At 37.8% G+C, this 17,557-nt stretch overlaps 1 protein-coding gene across 2 annotated transcripts in view; it reads right to left on the reverse strand.

Moving 5' to 3' along the window:
- Positions 1–17,557, reverse strand: part of TRIO (trio Rho guanine nucleotide exchange factor) — a 245,029-nt gene that overhangs the window by 70,429 nt on the left and 157,043 nt on the right. For both annotated transcript variants that reach the window (XM_059854645.1, XM_059854652.1), the window contains exons 28-33: positions 16,764–16,856; positions 14,467–14,578; positions 12,309–12,499; positions 9,234–9,335; positions 6,973–7,115; positions 6,283–6,382 (exon numbers count right to left, since the gene is read on the reverse strand). In XM_059854645.1, the coding sequence (XP_059710628.1) occupies positions 6,283–6,382; positions 6,973–7,115; positions 9,234–9,335; positions 12,309–12,499; positions 14,467–14,578; positions 16,764–16,856 (741 nt within the window). The remainder of the gene's footprint in view (positions 1–6,282; positions 6,383–6,972; positions 7,116–9,233; positions 9,336–12,308; positions 12,500–14,466; positions 14,579–16,763; positions 16,857–17,557) is intronic.

Raw genomic sequence — 17,557 nt, forward strand, 5'->3', positions numbered from 1 at the left:
TTTTCTGGTATTGATTTATGTTACAGCCTTTGTCAGACCAACTCAGAAACAATTGAAACCATCTGTATGCCTGATGGGGACTAACAAAAAAGCTGATGAAGTATGACTTCACAAGGTGTACAGGGCAGACTAAATTTTTCTCAGGAGTCCATATCCCATCCAGTGCAAGCACAGTAACAAGCTGACACTTTCCAGAAACTGCATCTCGTCCTTATATTTCCTCCTAAATACCTCCAGGAGCATATCTTTGGTGCTCCGTTTGCTTTTCTGACCCCTCACTTCCTACAAATAGAGATTAAGGTGTATTTTTTGTGACTGGTGCAATGGCCACATGCTTTGGTAATACAGTTGTTCTTTCTTCTCTTCCCCCTGATACAACAAAAAAAGTAGTATCTCAGATTTTATGTTTTCTAAGTGCTTTATATAATATTAAGCCAAAGGAAAAAGCAAATGAAGGCTGTCAGTGGCCATGTCAGATGGCCAAAGTACACAAAATTCCTAGTTTTTCAGATAATGTCATAATTAGATATCCTAGCTGGCCAGTATTCCACTGAAATTCAATACTCATTCACACTTCAGTATAGTATGTAAGACACTTTTTGCTCAGGGTTGTTAGGTCCTCACCATCCTCAAACATGCACCCATGCTGTTACATGCAACTTAATGCAGAACTTTTCCACTACTGCTAAGACACCAAAAACAATGATTTCTGTACCCAGCACACACATATGGCACTTGGGAGAGCTGAGCAAAGAAAGCATTTACCAATTTTCCCTTCCTTTGGTTAACTTCCCTTCTTTCTGCCTACTACAGTAGTGGTTAGGAAACACTTCTTTCCTCTTTGTTTCATTGCTCAATTTCTCTCCATAGCACACTTTCTGAAAGCAGTTTCATCTTTCACACTGATTAAATGCAGTTGGACAGCAGGGAGTGTCTGTGATTAAGAGCATTGCTCAACAGCTGTTGTTGGACAGCTTTGGCAAGGCTCTCCAGGCTAGCTGCAGGGAAGAGTGAGAGGCACAGCAGAAACTGGGAGACTGACTTGCACTGAAGGGAAAAGAGTTGCAAACCATCAAAATCCAAATTTAGGCTGAACAAAGGCTTTATATACTTTATCCATCCGTCTCAAGAAACCTTTTATGTAAACTGAATTAATCACGCATGATAAAAATAAATGATGCTATGTCTGAAACGTGGAAACTGGAGAGACAGAGACGAGATGAGACACAAAAGCCAGACAGAAACAGAACAGCAGATTACAAAAAGGCACAAGGTTCAATTAAACAGCTTATCACGGGACACAGTGCCTTGCAGTTGCTGAAATTAATGTTAACCATCTACGTTCACCTCTCTAGGGCCTTCTTAGTCACTGTCGCTGGTAGAGAGAAAGAAAAAACCAAATGACACAAACACGTGAACACTGACTGGGTACATTCTTAGCATAGGTTTGCTGAAGTCAGAGACACCACACTAAGTCCTTCTGCCAGCACTACCTACCATGACTGACCAGATATTCAAGAGCCTTTACATCAGGCCATACAACATCCTCTCAGGACTGCAAACGAAATTTAATTTTCCATGGTAATTTTACATTAAGAAGAAAGGAAAGCAAGGAGGAGCTAACGAGATTTCTCAATTATTTCAAGCAAAGAAATCTTTAATCCCCGTTTAAAATGGAAACAAGTGCACTTGGGCAGAAAATAAATGGGACAGCACAAAAGTTCTGCCTCAAACAAAGAGCAATTTGCTTTGACCAGGTAGCTGTCCAGACTTGGTTTCTGACTCTGAAAAGAGGTGTGTGCTCAGAGCCATGACTGCTTTTTTTATTGACATTTTTTTCTACTGATTGGAGCCTTTTCTCTTCCGGAGATTCAGCTGGAACAACTAAATACTTGGAACTCTCCTGCTGCTTCAGTCCTTTTTCTGTCTTTCAAAGAACTACACACAAGCTTAAAGAAGCATGAAAATGAAATACAACTTCACATAGACAGTAATACAAAGAGTTACCAGCTGGGCACAAAAGAAAATTTCTTAAAAATAAAATATTGCTCTACTGACCACCCACAGCAGCTAGCATAATTCCTACTATTTAGGATAGCAATCTGTGACAGCTCTTCTTCTGAAAGCCTCTCATGTTCTCAGATATTAGTTTGGATTATTTCGTGTTTCTACCAGATCACTGAAAAAAAGCATGAAAAAAACCTATCAGACCTCCACTTCCTCAGCCTCCCTATTTAATTTCCTATGCACTGGATCAAGTTCAAAAGACAATGCTAAAAATGAGATGAGGCTGATGAAAGGCCAAATGAATGGTCCAAGGATCTCTTTTATTAGCCACCTAAAATGCTGGCTACACATCTACAGAATGCGAATGGAAGGAATGCTGTGAAAGGTGAAGGGCAAAATATTTACTGAGAAGGGTACAATGAGAGAGCACTCATGCAGAAAACTGAGAGGCTTTGATGGACTAGAAATCTCTCTCTCAAAAATTCTGTATTTCACGCTGGATTCCATTATATCTTCCAATGCTTCAGGATGGGTCAGTGCTACTGATGTAAACAATTAGCATGTCTTGCAATATGAAGATACACCCCACGATAATAAAAAAAGTCCAGAAAGGGATCTTAAATTTCCTAGTCCACTTCATTGCCTTCCTCTAGAGCATGATCCACCACATCTGTGTGAGTCCTTAACATTTATCCAAACTGTTGTCACAGAACTCCAGTTATGGAGATTCCCCAGCCTTAACAATTACTATGCTCTAGGTTTTCACATTTTCATACCCATAAGAAGTATTATTGCAATCTTTTTAAAAAAATAAGTCCTCCGATTTCCCATCCACTTAAAACGTAGGTAAAAAACTGTTTAGTAACTCTGTGCAGTAAACTTGAAAACCTAAAGTTCTTCCTCCTGCTGTTTTTCTTCCCTTTAGACTTGTTAGCCCCAATTTTTTACCTTGGCCTGTAAGTTAGGTTTGGTAGACTTCTAATCAATTTTTTTCTTCTTTCCCTCAGAATTCTTCCAGTGGACCACTGATTTTCCAAAATTCTGTACTCAAGACTGTAACTCAATTGTTACAGGATCTATGTAAGCCTTATGAGTTCTGAGTAAAGAATGAGGACTTAGTGTCCTCAACATCCCATTTCTACAAGCCAATATATTGTTGCTTTCCTTGCCCTCCCAGATGCATCACACAGTTAAATAATAAACATCTTGTGAGCCTCTGTAGTTTCTCATCCTCTCAATAACTGTTTCAAATTCTCACTGTTTTCATTAGTTAACTATTTCTACCTATTCACAGAAGCTCAAATGTGTTCCTATTAAATTGCACAGAATTTTGACAGTTAATTTTTCCCATTGCCAAGATTATTCTGAATTCTAATTCTGCCTTCCAACACTGTTTTCAGATGACATGAGGCTGGGAAGGATGTCAATGTCAGTTTTATAAACATATGGTCTATTGCATCATCCCAGTCATTACTGAAAAGCAGCACTGCAACAGTGGAGCCAACAATCAAAAGTTAAAATTCTAGCCTAAAAAGCAAGGGTGGAGAAGAAAAACGCTAATCATGAAGATATTCTCTGTTGTTATGGCAATTACAATTATGCCAGAAAACAGGATGCGAGGAAAGAAGTTCATCTGGACAATATTCAACCCCTTATTATCAAGGTTAAGGATTTTCAGCTCTTTCAAAGTATATCTCTGAGGAGGTGAGAAAGAATATTGACATTTGGATAAAGGACTTCATTCTTGATATACTCCCTGTGTAACAGTTTAGCACTTCTAACCAAAACATTTATTTTAAAAGAATGAACTGTCTGAATACATAATTGGAGGAAGTAAAAGAATGGTTTTACTTGGCTGTTGATTAATATAACGGGTTTGCTATTTTTTGTCTTTTCTCAGCCTCAATAATGGATACACGTGAACAGAATACTGTTCAGCAAGAGCTTAATAAGTAATATAGCACTAAACACTTCTACTATTTAATTATTACTGGTTTTAAATGCTTGATATTTTTCATGTTTCTTGATTTGGAATCCCATCTCAGTTAGCTACATGATCCAATTTTGACCAAGGAGTTCCACTGCTTCCTCTGGCTAACCACATCAACAGCACTTTAAATCTGTACAACTGTTTTACTCCATTTCTGTAAGACATTCACACACGCTTTGAGCTTCTAGGCTAAGAGGGCAGAGTTGATTTTAAACCCCAAGTGGACTGCAGCTAATGAATTTTCAACATCCAAAGTGAGAGATTACCTCAGACTCTGCAATGGTGTTAAGACACCCTGCAGATTTCATTGGCCTGTTACAGTTCCTTAATAATTTTTATTTTGTATTTTTAAACAGACTAACGATTTTCTCAATGCATTTAGCAAACCAAAACATACAATAGAAACATCAAACAAAGCTACACTGCTAATTCACACACTTTTCAGAACTGCATAATAGTAAATTCCTTCCTTGGACATAGAACACACAGCACAAGTAACTTCCAGGGAGTCATCAGCTTGTTTTTCTTGGCAAAGAAAAGTCTAACAAAAATTTTATGCACAAATGCAAGATCTCAAAAATACTTTAAATACAACACTACAGTCACTAATCACACCTAAAACCTGTGAGGAAAATACTGAAAAGTGTTCTCCATTTCTCCTTTCTTCCCTTCCTCTTCCTTTTTAGTTCCTGTTGAACAGGTTGTTGGTAAGACTCCTCCTCATGTCAGACTGGAAAACAATCCTGAGGGCATTCTGCTTGGCCACCTTTCTAAGCAATTCTCACACTATGCATGAAATATTCCTATGAGGGGCATCAGGAGACAACAGTGCTATCCACCCTAGCCGACAGCGCATCACAAACAGAAGGGTGCTGGCTCTGCGTGGCAGGGATGGACTGCATCACCTCCAACCTGTGTGAACACAGCCTGCTGTCTCAGCCAACAACCAGGGAAACCACAGAGAGCATGTCTTGCTTTTGAGTGTCACAGGTTCCCTAAGCTCTTCTCTTAAGAACTGTTTGCAAGCATATGTAACTCAATGTTTTTAAATCCCTAAATAGTTAAGTAAGAATGCTAAGAATAAGACAGCAAAACAAAAGTCATCAAAAGAGTTCTTCCTCTAACCAACTGTTCTTCTCACAGGTATCTTTAGAAGAAGCCACTACCAAAACTAGAGACTAAGTTCAGTACAAATGCACAGAGTCAAAACATAGGCTGTTCTTGACAAATACAAGAGCAACCAAAGCACCTAATATTTTCCTTCTCCTGTCTGCTTCTCTTTATGGAAAAATCAAACCATAGAGTTTGGGCAACATGTGAAAACAGAGAAAACTCACTGAGTTTAGGTGATGATGGGAATGGTGTAAATATTATTCTGAGAAGCTATTCATTTAGCTACCCTGAAGAATACTGGTTATTTATCTGCATATTTTGAATGGCTCATCACAACAATTTCACACAAGGAGGTAACTGACTAGAAATCCCTAAGCAAACTTTAAAGTAATTTGCTAGGCATCTTCAGTGTTTTAATTCATTCTTCTGTTTGATAAACTTTTATTATCCATCTCTACCTCCCTCCAGGCTCCTAACACTTCTCACTTGCCAAAAAATCTTGTTTCAATTCCAAGTAACACACATATTTCAGAATTTTTTTTTTTCTTTTGACACTTATTTTTCTTCCACCCAGAGGTAACTCTGGCTGTGTATCTTTATGGTATAACCAGCCAGAATCTACAGGCAGAGACAGAGAAAAGGAAACACCAACACTAGTATGAAATGACAGTTTGCGTTACTTCTGGACAATTCCATCAGCTTTCATGCAGAAAGTGAACACCTACTCCCCAACCCATAAACACTAGAGAATACTTTTCCTTTACAACAGTAACTCTGTGGTGATCACCAGCCTCAAGCCACCATGAAAAGCAGATGGTATGCTTTCAGGAAGGCTGAGATTAACATCAAGAAAAATTCTGTGCATTGCTATCAAATTTTATGGAAAATAAAACTTTCATTTAAAACTGGGTCAAATCTTTGAGCAAACTGCAGAACAGAGGGGACCAAAATGGTTTCAAATTGGCACAAATTCATGACCTATTATATTTAAACAATCACTCCTGCTCTCCCATGGTAACATGGTATTTTCTCTACTGCCGACAGCTATTTTTAAGAGACTGAATATTTCCATGCCTCTTCTCTGAAGGTCCTAAGGACTAATCTTGGGTGCTAATTCACACTAAGGGACAAATCATCTGCTCTCAGCACAGATCAGTGTCTGGGAAACTTACCTTATCACTGTCTAGTGTGTTCTGGGAGGTTCGTGAGGCAATGGAAATAGTATCAGGCTGGCTGCTGCCATCTCCCTGACTGTCCAGGTCCTCGCCATCTCTGCAAAGAATTCAGTTCTCATTACAAGAGTGGTACTGTGTTTGTAACATGCTAGAGAAGTGAGACACTCCCAGTGTGGCAACAGACACCAAATTCACTGATGCAAGAATCAAATACTCAGTACTTAATACTCTGCTCTCTGCTGTAAGAGAAGAGATTCATTGCAAGGTATCCATCACGTGCAATTAAGGCAACAACCAGTGAGCCAGAAATATGGCAACAAACTTGCACAGTCACTTAGCCAAAGCTAGCAAAGGAGGACACTTGGTGACACATTTCAAGCTTCATAAAAGAAAAACTAAGGACCTGAGTAACACACGCAGAATTGCAAAAATCTAAAAGGTACAGCTATCCTGTACTGCAGTTCCAAATCCCTTCTGTAATGGCTCATTTACACAAGCTAGGGACTGTTCAGAGCAGAATTCTCAACAAATTCAGCACTGCAGGAAACTGTAAATTAATGATAAGATAAAGGTGGACAAAATGACTCTTGCTTTTGTCCAATTCACTTAAAAGCATTCAAAATTCAACACTACAGAGGAAAGAGCACTGTTGTATAGAGATCTCTGATTATTTGAAATACTACTCACCTTCTTCCTTTCTGTTTTGTTGTTGGTGCAGTTTTGGGAATGTGGATGGGCTCTTTCAATGCTCCTTTCAGATGAATAGTCCTTTCTTGTATCACTTCCCGGATGTGTTTGATCCAGTCCTGTTTATTCTCTATACTGGATGCCTTTGATATGCAAAAGAAACAAAACCCCCACAAAGGACCATTATGGCTGAGTAGATCCACACATACAGTCAGCTAATAAACACAAAGAGGAATGCATAAAGAATGACTTAGTGAAAAATTTCTGAAATCCTAAACAGAGAAAAGGAAATTCTAGCTGACTGTCTTAATTTTGAATCGCCAACACTACTTTATACCTCTCAACATTATTAATATTGGTAATTTGAAAAACATTTTACCCTTAATTCAGAGTTTACTTTTTAAACTTGATGACTAAAGCCCTGTACACATCTCACAAGAATGAAATGAATTCCAGTAATAACTTGGAGAATTCCAGTAATAGCACCTTGGATACTGGTATTTTAAACTCACCCTACATTTTAGGTCAATTCTAACTTGAAAGAATAATAATCTACTATTACTTGCAAAAGATGTTAACTTTTACTGCAACACATTTCATGTATTACTCTTCCCACTTTTTGATACATATCTCGAGGCAGAAAGTTAATTTAGGGAGTGTATTTTAATTACTGCCTGCAACATAGCTATTTTTTTAAAATACTCTAGAAATTACTTGATATCCACCTGCCCAACTTGTAATCTGATTGCTTAGCCCAATTTAACCCTGCACCTGAAATGCTACTAAATATAAATATTATAGCAGATCTAAAAAAATTATTATATACAGTTTCCTTAATTATATACTACTTCTCTTAATTGCTGTCTCCTGAAATAACTGGCTTCAAATATATTATAAATATTTAATATATTATAAATATATAATAACCAGGAATTCTAAAGGGATGAAGAAAATTGTAGGAACAGATGGACAGGTAGGGAAAATAATTTTGTTTTCTTTTACAAACAAAAACATTTAGGAAAAGAAGCTAAACATGACCTTTCAAAAAAATCTTTTATTTAGTTTTTCAAGGAATTTACTTCTAATATTAATGACGTAAGGAAGTGCTTGGTTCCAGCCTTCAAAAACGGAACAAGCAAACAACGTCCACCAAATTTTGAAAGAGCTTGATGTATCATAGACGTTTCCTAAATATCCTGTGCACTAAGTAAAGCACAGAACAGAAACACCTTAAAGTGATCTTATGTAGAGAACCCTTAATTAAAGCCTTTTATTCTGTTCTGCCCTGGGAGGATCATTTCAGGCTGCAAAGCATTGTCTGTGAAATTATGGGAACATTAAAAACTGAAAGAAAATCTTGTATGCATTAATGTTACACCTAATTTCCTTGCATTCCTTCACTGCTGCCAGAAAGCTAATGTAAGCTTTTGTTAGCCTGTAATTCACAAGGAAGAGTCTGACATGTGAATTGGAGAAGCCATTTTTAAGTGACATTATTGAGTATTCTCTATGAAGATATGTGAAATCACAAACAAGTTTAATAGCAGGTGCATTAATCTATAAATGGGAATATGAACTTTGTTTCAGCTCAACAGAGCTCCTCAAAACATGTCAGATCACCCATCAGCTGCTTATGGTATTACAAAACAGGTTCTTCAGTTGACAAGGAGTCCCAGGTTACATACCATAATCACAGAAAACACTGATTTAGCCATTCTTCTAGCTAGGCAAACAGCACTACTGACACCTGTAACTTGCCCAGACACAACATTTATAGGCATTACATGCACCTTCATCCAAAGGCAAGTAGCTTCAGAAAAACTTGTAGCCTACAGAAAAGACATAAAAATCTTTTGCAGTGTTTATTTTCTGCATAAAAATATGGGTCATGAAAAACTGCATCACCAACAAGCAGCCATGACTTGAGTGTGGAAGGTAACACTGATGCCATCATTTCTTTGTGACACCAGCTCCCTGTCAACTAATTGCTGAAGTCTTCAAGCTTATGGAAGTCCATGGGATCAAACCTCTCCCCACTCTGATTTGTGAAAGCAGGTTTGTCTAATCCTTCAGTAGGCTACAAAGATTCCCCTCTGCTCTCAGGCCACATGAGTTAGATATATGTACACCACCATCCCTGCAAACCCAAAGAAAATGATTTGTCAGCAGCTGTCCCTCTCAAAGCAGGAAATCACTCCTTGCTTTTCCAACAAATAACAACAAGACTTGTTATAGGCTAAAAGCACATCTGCTAAAATTACCTTGAGAACAATTTTGTTGTCTGAAGTTGGTGTCCTTCCAACCCACAGTGCAAACTTGCAGGGGTCTCCTTCTACATGTTCTGTGACACCCAGTTCAGAAGTCTGGAATTAAGAAAAAAGGACCACACAGCATTTTTTCTCAGAAGCCAACAAAGGCACGCTAATAATCTACAAAATTGAGCACTGCTATTTAAAGAGATTTTCAGAAGCTTAAGTCTAACTCATATGCTAGAGAGAATCCTTTATTCTGGTGGCAGTGTGAGGTCTCTTCAAAAAAGTAAGAACTGCAAGCTTAACAGTCTTTTTTATAAAATGACAATAAACAATAACACTTACAATCCCATTACTGAATTCCTGATTTTAGTTTTTGGATTTGAAAGTAAAAGCCTTATAATTCTAAAGATGATGCTTAACAAAAAGGAAGTTTTGGCTTCTCTCCCTGTTCATTTCCATTGGAGAACACTCACTATTTACTCATTTTTATGCTTTCTCTCGGATAAGATATGCTTAAGAATTCTCTTGCTATCTTCTAAAATGCTGGATTCTTTTCTGTCAAATGAGCCTTTCCTAGTGTATTTCCTTCCCTCTGAAACAGATGAAATAATTCAGAAATGCAGTTTCCCTGGAGAGTTTTGTGAGACAACTACATGAACAATCAGTCTTTGGGAATGTTCTAATGTCAGACCTTAATAGCTAATTATCATCCAAAATGTTTTCACTTTCTGACTGGAACATCTCACTCATGTGAATTGGCTTCCACTTTAAACAATTCATACAGGCTCTGTTCCAAAAAAATGTACAAACTAAGAGATAGAGCTCAAACTAAAAGAACCCTCACTCCCCAACAGCTGCTAAGTATTCTCACATGATTAGAAGCTGTATTTTTCCCCTCATACACATCATCATTAGCACATACACACCTCAACACATGAGATGCTGGATACTCAATACCTGAGTAAAAGTACTTTTTTTCTTGTCTCACTTGGATGCTAACTTGGCTCTTTTTTTGGTGTTGGTGGGTGAAAGCTTTTTAGTTCTTTTTTTCTTCCAAAAAAATAATCCCATCCCAACATCTACCCTTCCACACACAACTGTCTTTGCCCAATAGGCAGTTGAGCAACGCAGCTCTCTGCAAGGGATGCTAAGTTTGCATGTGGCTCTCCAGGACAGACTCACAGAATAGAAACCATTGTGGGTTACTGGATGCATGGAAACCACAGTGAGGTGAGGAAGCTCCCAAACAGCCAGTTCCTGGTGACTGGGAGAGTGTTCTGTCAACATAACACCTGCTTGCCTTTTTTCCCACAGCCCTCCTTAGGCATTTGCTCCTGGACACTTAATCTCTTGTCAAAGGAGTTCATTAACACATTCTGCCCATATATATTTATATATAAATATATATCTCTATATCTCTATATGATGCCATTAAGTATCCTGTGCTGGGGAAACCCTGATGGTCATCATGCCCAAAGCAAAGAGAAGGACCTCATTTTTGTAAAGCCACCTTACAGAAGTCACAGGATAGCATACAAAAAAGATCTTTAGCTCAAATCAACATGCATGCTTTCAACACATGCCTTTTCTAAAGATCAGACTATAACAGCTGCTATGATAGTAAGATGCACTACCGGGTATTTTGCCAGATAGAATATGACAACAGAAAGAATCCTTATATTTTAAACAATGAGGTACAATGAGAGTCTTCAAGATTTCCATCAGCTTCTCTAAGACCTAGGGCTACTACTAAATTCCTGTTGAAGGAACTGACATGACAATTTAACAGGACTGATTTTTCAGTTTTTTCACCTCTCCCACATAATCCCTTGACAGCTATTAATATTCTCCAATACACCAGCTTTTTTTTTTTTTTTTTGTATTTTGGGTTCTTAAGAGAAGCAAACAAAGGTGTGATCAACAAACAGCTGCAGCTGTGTTACCTGCTAGCTATTTAGTATCAGGAAGGAAAGCAAGTGTTGGAAATGAAGTGACAGAATATGCAAAGAAAGATATGGAAAAAAAGAGTTGTTGTTTTTTTTCACCAACCTGTTTTACCAGTTTAGACACAGAAGTGGGAAGTAGGAATGAATGAGGGAAAAAGAACAGAAGCACAGAGAAAAGACTCAGTATTTATACCATCTAGACTTAGTTATATATTCCAATATGATCAATACAAGAATAATGTTTTCTAGAGTGTAGTTCTGAGAAGGGAAGTATTTTCAAGTACTTGCTCTGAACTATTTGGTATAAAAGCTAATCTTGCCTTTGAAAGATGCAGGGCAAGCCATGGGAGACTGCCTTGCCACTTGGCTACCTAAATTTATTGAGTGTGAATACTGCTCTCACCCAAGTCATCCAACAGGACAGGAAGGTAAGGATGTGAATTCCAGAGTCACATTTTGTAAAGCATGCATGCTAAAGATAAGGAAAGAAATAGTGGAGGTTTGGGGTTGGGGTTTTTTTTGGTTTTTTTTTTTTTTTTTTTGTTTTGTTTTGTTTTGTTTTGTTTTCTAAGATGGGAAGGAAAACATTTCCACCTTAACATCCTTTCAGTAGACCATAAGTACTATAATTCTATATGCAGAACTTTATTGTAAGATTACTGGTCTGTGCAAACATTCTGCAATGAACTTTTCCAAAACAAAGTTCTTGCCTTCCCCAATCAGTAGGTGTAGAATATCCACTAAAATGAATCCTTAACAGCAATAGTAAACAAGAAAGTTGAAGGCAGCTCATCAACTCCTTCCATCCTTCTGCTTTATACAACTGAGTGTTAAAGAATCTGCAATCAACACAGAATTAAGGCAAAACCAGTCTAGCCCAATATTGATTTTCATTTGACCTGACACACCAAGATGACATGGGACCCTTCAGTAGTTGCTTTGAGCCTATCCATTCTCCTCAAAAGCAAGACAAAACACCAAACTTTAAAGCTTCAGTCTATACATTCCAAGGCTGTTCTTGCAGTGCTCTGTAACAGCTGTTCAAGTTTTTCAGCCATACTTAAATCACCTGAGCTTAGTTGAAGCCTAATTTAGACAGTTTTATGAATATGATCAGTTGTTCTCCCATACTTACAAACAGTTTGCTCTTGTAAATGTATTTGCTCCTTCCACTCGAGTCCTTCACTTCTTTACTGAAAACCAAGGACATCTCAAAAAGGAAAAGGTGCCTCTCTCTTCCCTTTCGAATCAGAGTTTTTGGGTCCCACACTTGGAAGGATTCTTGAAGGATGAGCTCTCCCTGAGATTCTATATTTTCATCAAAGCCTAAAAACGGAGTGAAAAGAAAGATTCACCATGAAAACTTGGTAATACAAGTAACATAAAACACACAACTTCTGTTCATTAAACTGTATGATTTTTTTCTCTCCGACACAACTTCCAAAAGATGAGATTCCAAGAAAACAATACTAAAAACAAGACTTGATTTTAACACTGCAATATACTAAATGTAACTGTAGCTCAAATGCACTTCTAAATTTAGACATCCAACTGTTGAGAACTTAATCAACTCTTCTGGCAGTATTTTACCAACAAATGACAAATCTGTCTTTGTCAGCTTCAAGTAACCTCTTCTGTGATGAAAATTATTTCTCTTATGAGCTTTCTGCCACTGTACAAAGTAAGCAACTTGTAAAGACACCGAGCAAATCAGGTTCTTCTGAGAGTGGCAAGCCACCAAATTCTCCAGCTACCTTTTCTGGAGGTACACCTTCTCTACCATGTGGGCAATGAGCACAGAAATGTGTTCCAACTGGGGATGGAAAAACATGGCAGCCTGGAGCTGTTGGCATACAATCAGCCTACCACTCGTCATGCCAGAATTGATCCACAGCATAGTAATTACTAGTTGGATCACTTGTATGGAGACATAATGAAAAAAATATGAAGATTGAGAATACGAACAATTTTACTTCCATTATAATGTTTGTCCACTTTAATACACAGCTTTAGAGTTGGAGAATAACAAAAATTGTCTATCATACTCTTCTGAGTGGTATCAAAAGGTATTTTAAATAGATACTGCTTGCCAGTTCTCATGTTCTGAACAGGGCAAGAGTTATGGAGAGGATCAGAGGCAAGTTCCACCAGGATGTTCATTCAAAATCCTCCGGAGACATAAAGAGGAAATGTGCTCACTCAGTATATTTGTCCAACACTGGATGACTCAACAATGCATGCACGATTTGTTGTAAAACCAACTTATGCAAAAGATTAGGATATTCTCCAGAGTCACATTCCCAGCGTCAAAAGATTATTACCAAAGCTGGTCAGCCTTTATATTAGACCACCTCCTGAACAAGCACTTGGAAGTGATCCTGTAAACTGACCCACATCCTTACTCCTTAAAATCAAGAAACAGAGGTGATTTGGGGCATTTATACAATCAAGGATCACATGTAAAACCAAGGCAAATTTTACAGTATCTAGCACAATACTGGAAATTCCACAACAAGCTGCATGCTACTCCCAAAAGGTAGAGGGGAAGAAAAGGCATATTGATCAGAAGCACTTAAAAGTATTTATTCAGCAACTGTAGGGTAAGAGGGCCCCGCTTTTATTCTTAATTAAACACCCAAGAAAAACATTTTTATTACTAAATGTATGACTGCACCATTATAAATGATAACATGCCAATTGCAAAACAGATTTTGGCACAAAGTTGTTCTAAGCACATAGATGCATTACATCCAACCTCCACTGTCTGCCATGAACATGATTATGCTGGCTTAAGTTGGGCTAAATTGGCTTTTGCTGGCATTTTACTGCCAGAAGATAGATTTCAACCAGAAGTCTGTTATGGAACAGGCAGCAAACAGATGTGAAAAAGACAAACTTCTTGGAGACAATTATTTGATACATAAATCAGCAAAATCACCAATAATACATTTATGAGCCTCATACAAAGAAGCTAAGGTTGGAGAATGCAGACAAAGCCAGCATATTGGACCAGTCACCTACTGCCTTTTGGGTGAGTAGTGGACTACTTCATTAGCCTACACATTTTTCAAATCTGCAGTGGCACAACTATAGATCAGGGTGAAAGAACACTTCAAAAATTACTAAAACTCCACCAGTTGACTGTAACAGTTTATTTTCCAAAAAAAAAATTTGCATCTTATATAACCCTGCCAGAATGCTATGAAAAATACAAACTCCAAGAAAAGAACATGTTCACAAAACAAAGTTAATCTGCAGCACACAATGAATTGGAAAGGCAGCTTGAATCCTACCTTCCAGCATGCTGAGGTGCATGGCATCATTGGCTCGCTTTGGCACACTAAGCATCACCTCCAGGCCATCCTTAATCTCACCTTTACCTTCTTCACAGCACGTGAGCAGCTCCTGCAGAAGACAAGCAGACAAAACGACTCTCTATCATTTGTTTTAATACTAATATGACAGACAACCAAAGAGTAGTTCTAACAAACCAAAAATCATTTTTGACACATAAAAAATTTTTGAACTTCTTACTCTGCCAATGACATGACTGTGTACTTTGTTTCTATCATGATCAGTTCTTTAAGGAGCAGCCCAAGCTATCAGTTAACCACTTCTAATTTAAACAGGTTTATCTGCTTAATAAGAAATCTTTGAAAGATATGTTAAGAACAAAACTTTGTTTGATAAGCACAGACACTGTCATCAGATGCTGTGCTACATCAAGGCCCAGAACAATGCAGCTGCCAAGTCATGAAGATGGGGGAAAGCAGGGCAGCACAAAAGGACCCTTCCCACCTCCTATGTCAGTCTGCTGATAAAGAGAATTTACATTGTTTTATTGTAAGTATTCCATGAATGGGTATTCTATGTTCACACAGTTAAAAGAAAACTACAGGCAAAACTTTTCAATACAAACTAGCATTAACTAATGGACAGAAGTTATAAAATTTAACATGCTAAAGTGGTGTAGCAGAATTTAGGGCATACAGTTCTCTGGCCATTCAACATCCCACAGATTTAACATAACAGTGTCTGAGCTGGTATTCAAATTTCCTGGCAGCTTTCAAGCATTTGAACAGTATCAAGATAAAATGTAGGTTACATAACCAAAAGGGCATATTATGTTCCTTCTGTTATTCAAAAAGCCCACTTAATTAATTCCCTCAGGTTAAATTTCTTTTCCCCTTTTTAAAGAGAAAGCCATGTGACTTCTAATATTATGATCATTACAGTATTTTTATTCAACTGTCAATACCACCATCACAGCAAAACACTACATGATTCCACCTAATTTTTGCATGACAACTCCACAGAACAGTGAGAGTAACTTAAGTATTTGTCAGAGGCACAGAAGAGGAGCAGCTTCAATACCATTTGGAAAAACAAGTGAAACTTCCAGAACTGTAAAGTGTTTCATTTATCATTCAAGTTTTAGGTTCTTAATCCTACTATGCTATATGTCTCTCTCCTATTACAAGAAAAAAAAAAAAAAAAAAAAAAAAAAAGGAAAAGGAAAGACAACCCAGAAACCCAGACAAATCCATTTTACTACATAGCAAAGACACCTGGCTTTGCAAACACTGGTGAAACCAATGTATCCCACCACTGCCATAAAGCTGCAGACTAAAGCTTCTTCTTTTTATTATTATTATTAATGATAATAATAATAATAGGAATTAATTCCTCAGAATTTCTGAAGCAGCACAGCCCAGAGAATTTCTGTAATAATAACTCGATGACTAAGTTCTAAGTTGCAACTCCTTGCAAGTGGAAAACAGACACTAAACTTCAGTCAAAAATGAAAGATTTGTTTCCACCCAAAGTGACCTGAAATAGCCTCTAATATTTTTCAGAAATGTCAAAAGCAATCACACATGGCTGTTCTCAAGGAGAAAGGGGAGACATAGATCAGTTACAGTGCTTTTGTAGGCTGCTACAACAAAACAAGCATTGCCACCTAACAGTGACCCAGCACAGTGCAAGAACACTGCTGCTCACTTGAGAAGACATCTGTCCACTGAGTGAAAGTTCGAACTACAGGGTTCCAAAAGTTGTGCTTATTTAGCAGCTACTATTTACTTGACATTTCCAGGCAACATTACAAATAACTCTGTGTGCAACAGCTCTTCAGGTACACTCACTATGTGTAAATATTTACCAATACACACAGATATTTAAATGCCTTACAGATATTTTGTATTACAGCTTTATATATAAATATCTATTTTACAGTATTTAATATCATCAGCATGGCTAATGTCTTGCCAAAATTTGGTGTAGAAACCATTACAAAAATGGTTTTATAGCCCTACAGACATGAATTACTTTTTTACCCTGTAAATGCAAATTATATTTTCTAAGTAAACATCAGTAGACAGGTATCTCTTTTTGGTTTACAGAATCTGGACAAAAAGCTGCTTGTTTATGCCTTCTTTCATTTTCAGTTGAAATTTTGCAGCAGCATTTGTGGCTGCTCAGGATGCTGGAGTCTCGGAGAGTAGAGGAGAACAACCCTCCTGATTTTAGCAAAAGCTTTGCCTTCTTATGACCAGCAGAATCAGATGAAGAACTCTGAATTAATACTGACCTTTAAAAGAAGCTGGTATTTTGTTATCCTTTGGACAGGTTTGATAAGGTAAGAGGAGATAGAGTTGGCCAGTCCATGTCGTTGTTGTATCTCCTACATGGAAAAAGCAAACATTTGAGGACTGAAAGCACCAACACTCAGATATAAACTGTTTTGAGGAATATGAAATAATACACATCAACTACAAATTCTATTTTAGCAGAAAAAAAAAATCCAAAACCCAGGATAACCAGATATTCCAGGCACAATGAATCATTATGCTGCGCATCTGCCTGCTCACTTGGTACAAACAGAAGACGATTACCTCCGAGAGTACCTGTGAAACATTTCAACAAATCTGAATACAAAGAGCAGCAATTAGAGACACCAAATGTGTGGCAACACCTTTCTTAAAAACATTAAGATCAGCACTTCTTTTGCTACTTGCAAGAGGGGAAAAACCTTCACATTCCAGGGTTGCTGGGTAGAGGCAGGAGTACCAGGAAGGCTGAGGTAGAGGTTCCTCAGCATCCCTGCTATTTCAGTGCCAACAGCCACAGATGGCTGATGGAGATGGCCTCATCCCCCACCAGAGGGAGCACCGAGTAGCGGCTTCTGAGGTTACCAAGCGCTTGAAAAGAAACCAGCCACTTACAAATAGAAAAAAAATGACATCCATGAAGCTAAAGGTGGAAAACAGAATTAAGGATCTGATAGCTAAATGGGATGATTACAGATTTCAGGTACTGACTGGGGCTGAACTCCACTGATAGGGTCTGCCATTTATCATAACATTGGATATATTTTAACCAAGC

This window comes from Haemorhous mexicanus, chromosome 1 (assembly GCF_027477595.1).
Source record: "Haemorhous mexicanus isolate bHaeMex1 chromosome 1, bHaeMex1.pri, whole genome shotgun sequence".
In the NCBI taxonomy this organism is placed as follows: Eukaryota; Metazoa; Chordata; class Aves; order Passeriformes; family Fringillidae; genus Haemorhous; species Haemorhous mexicanus.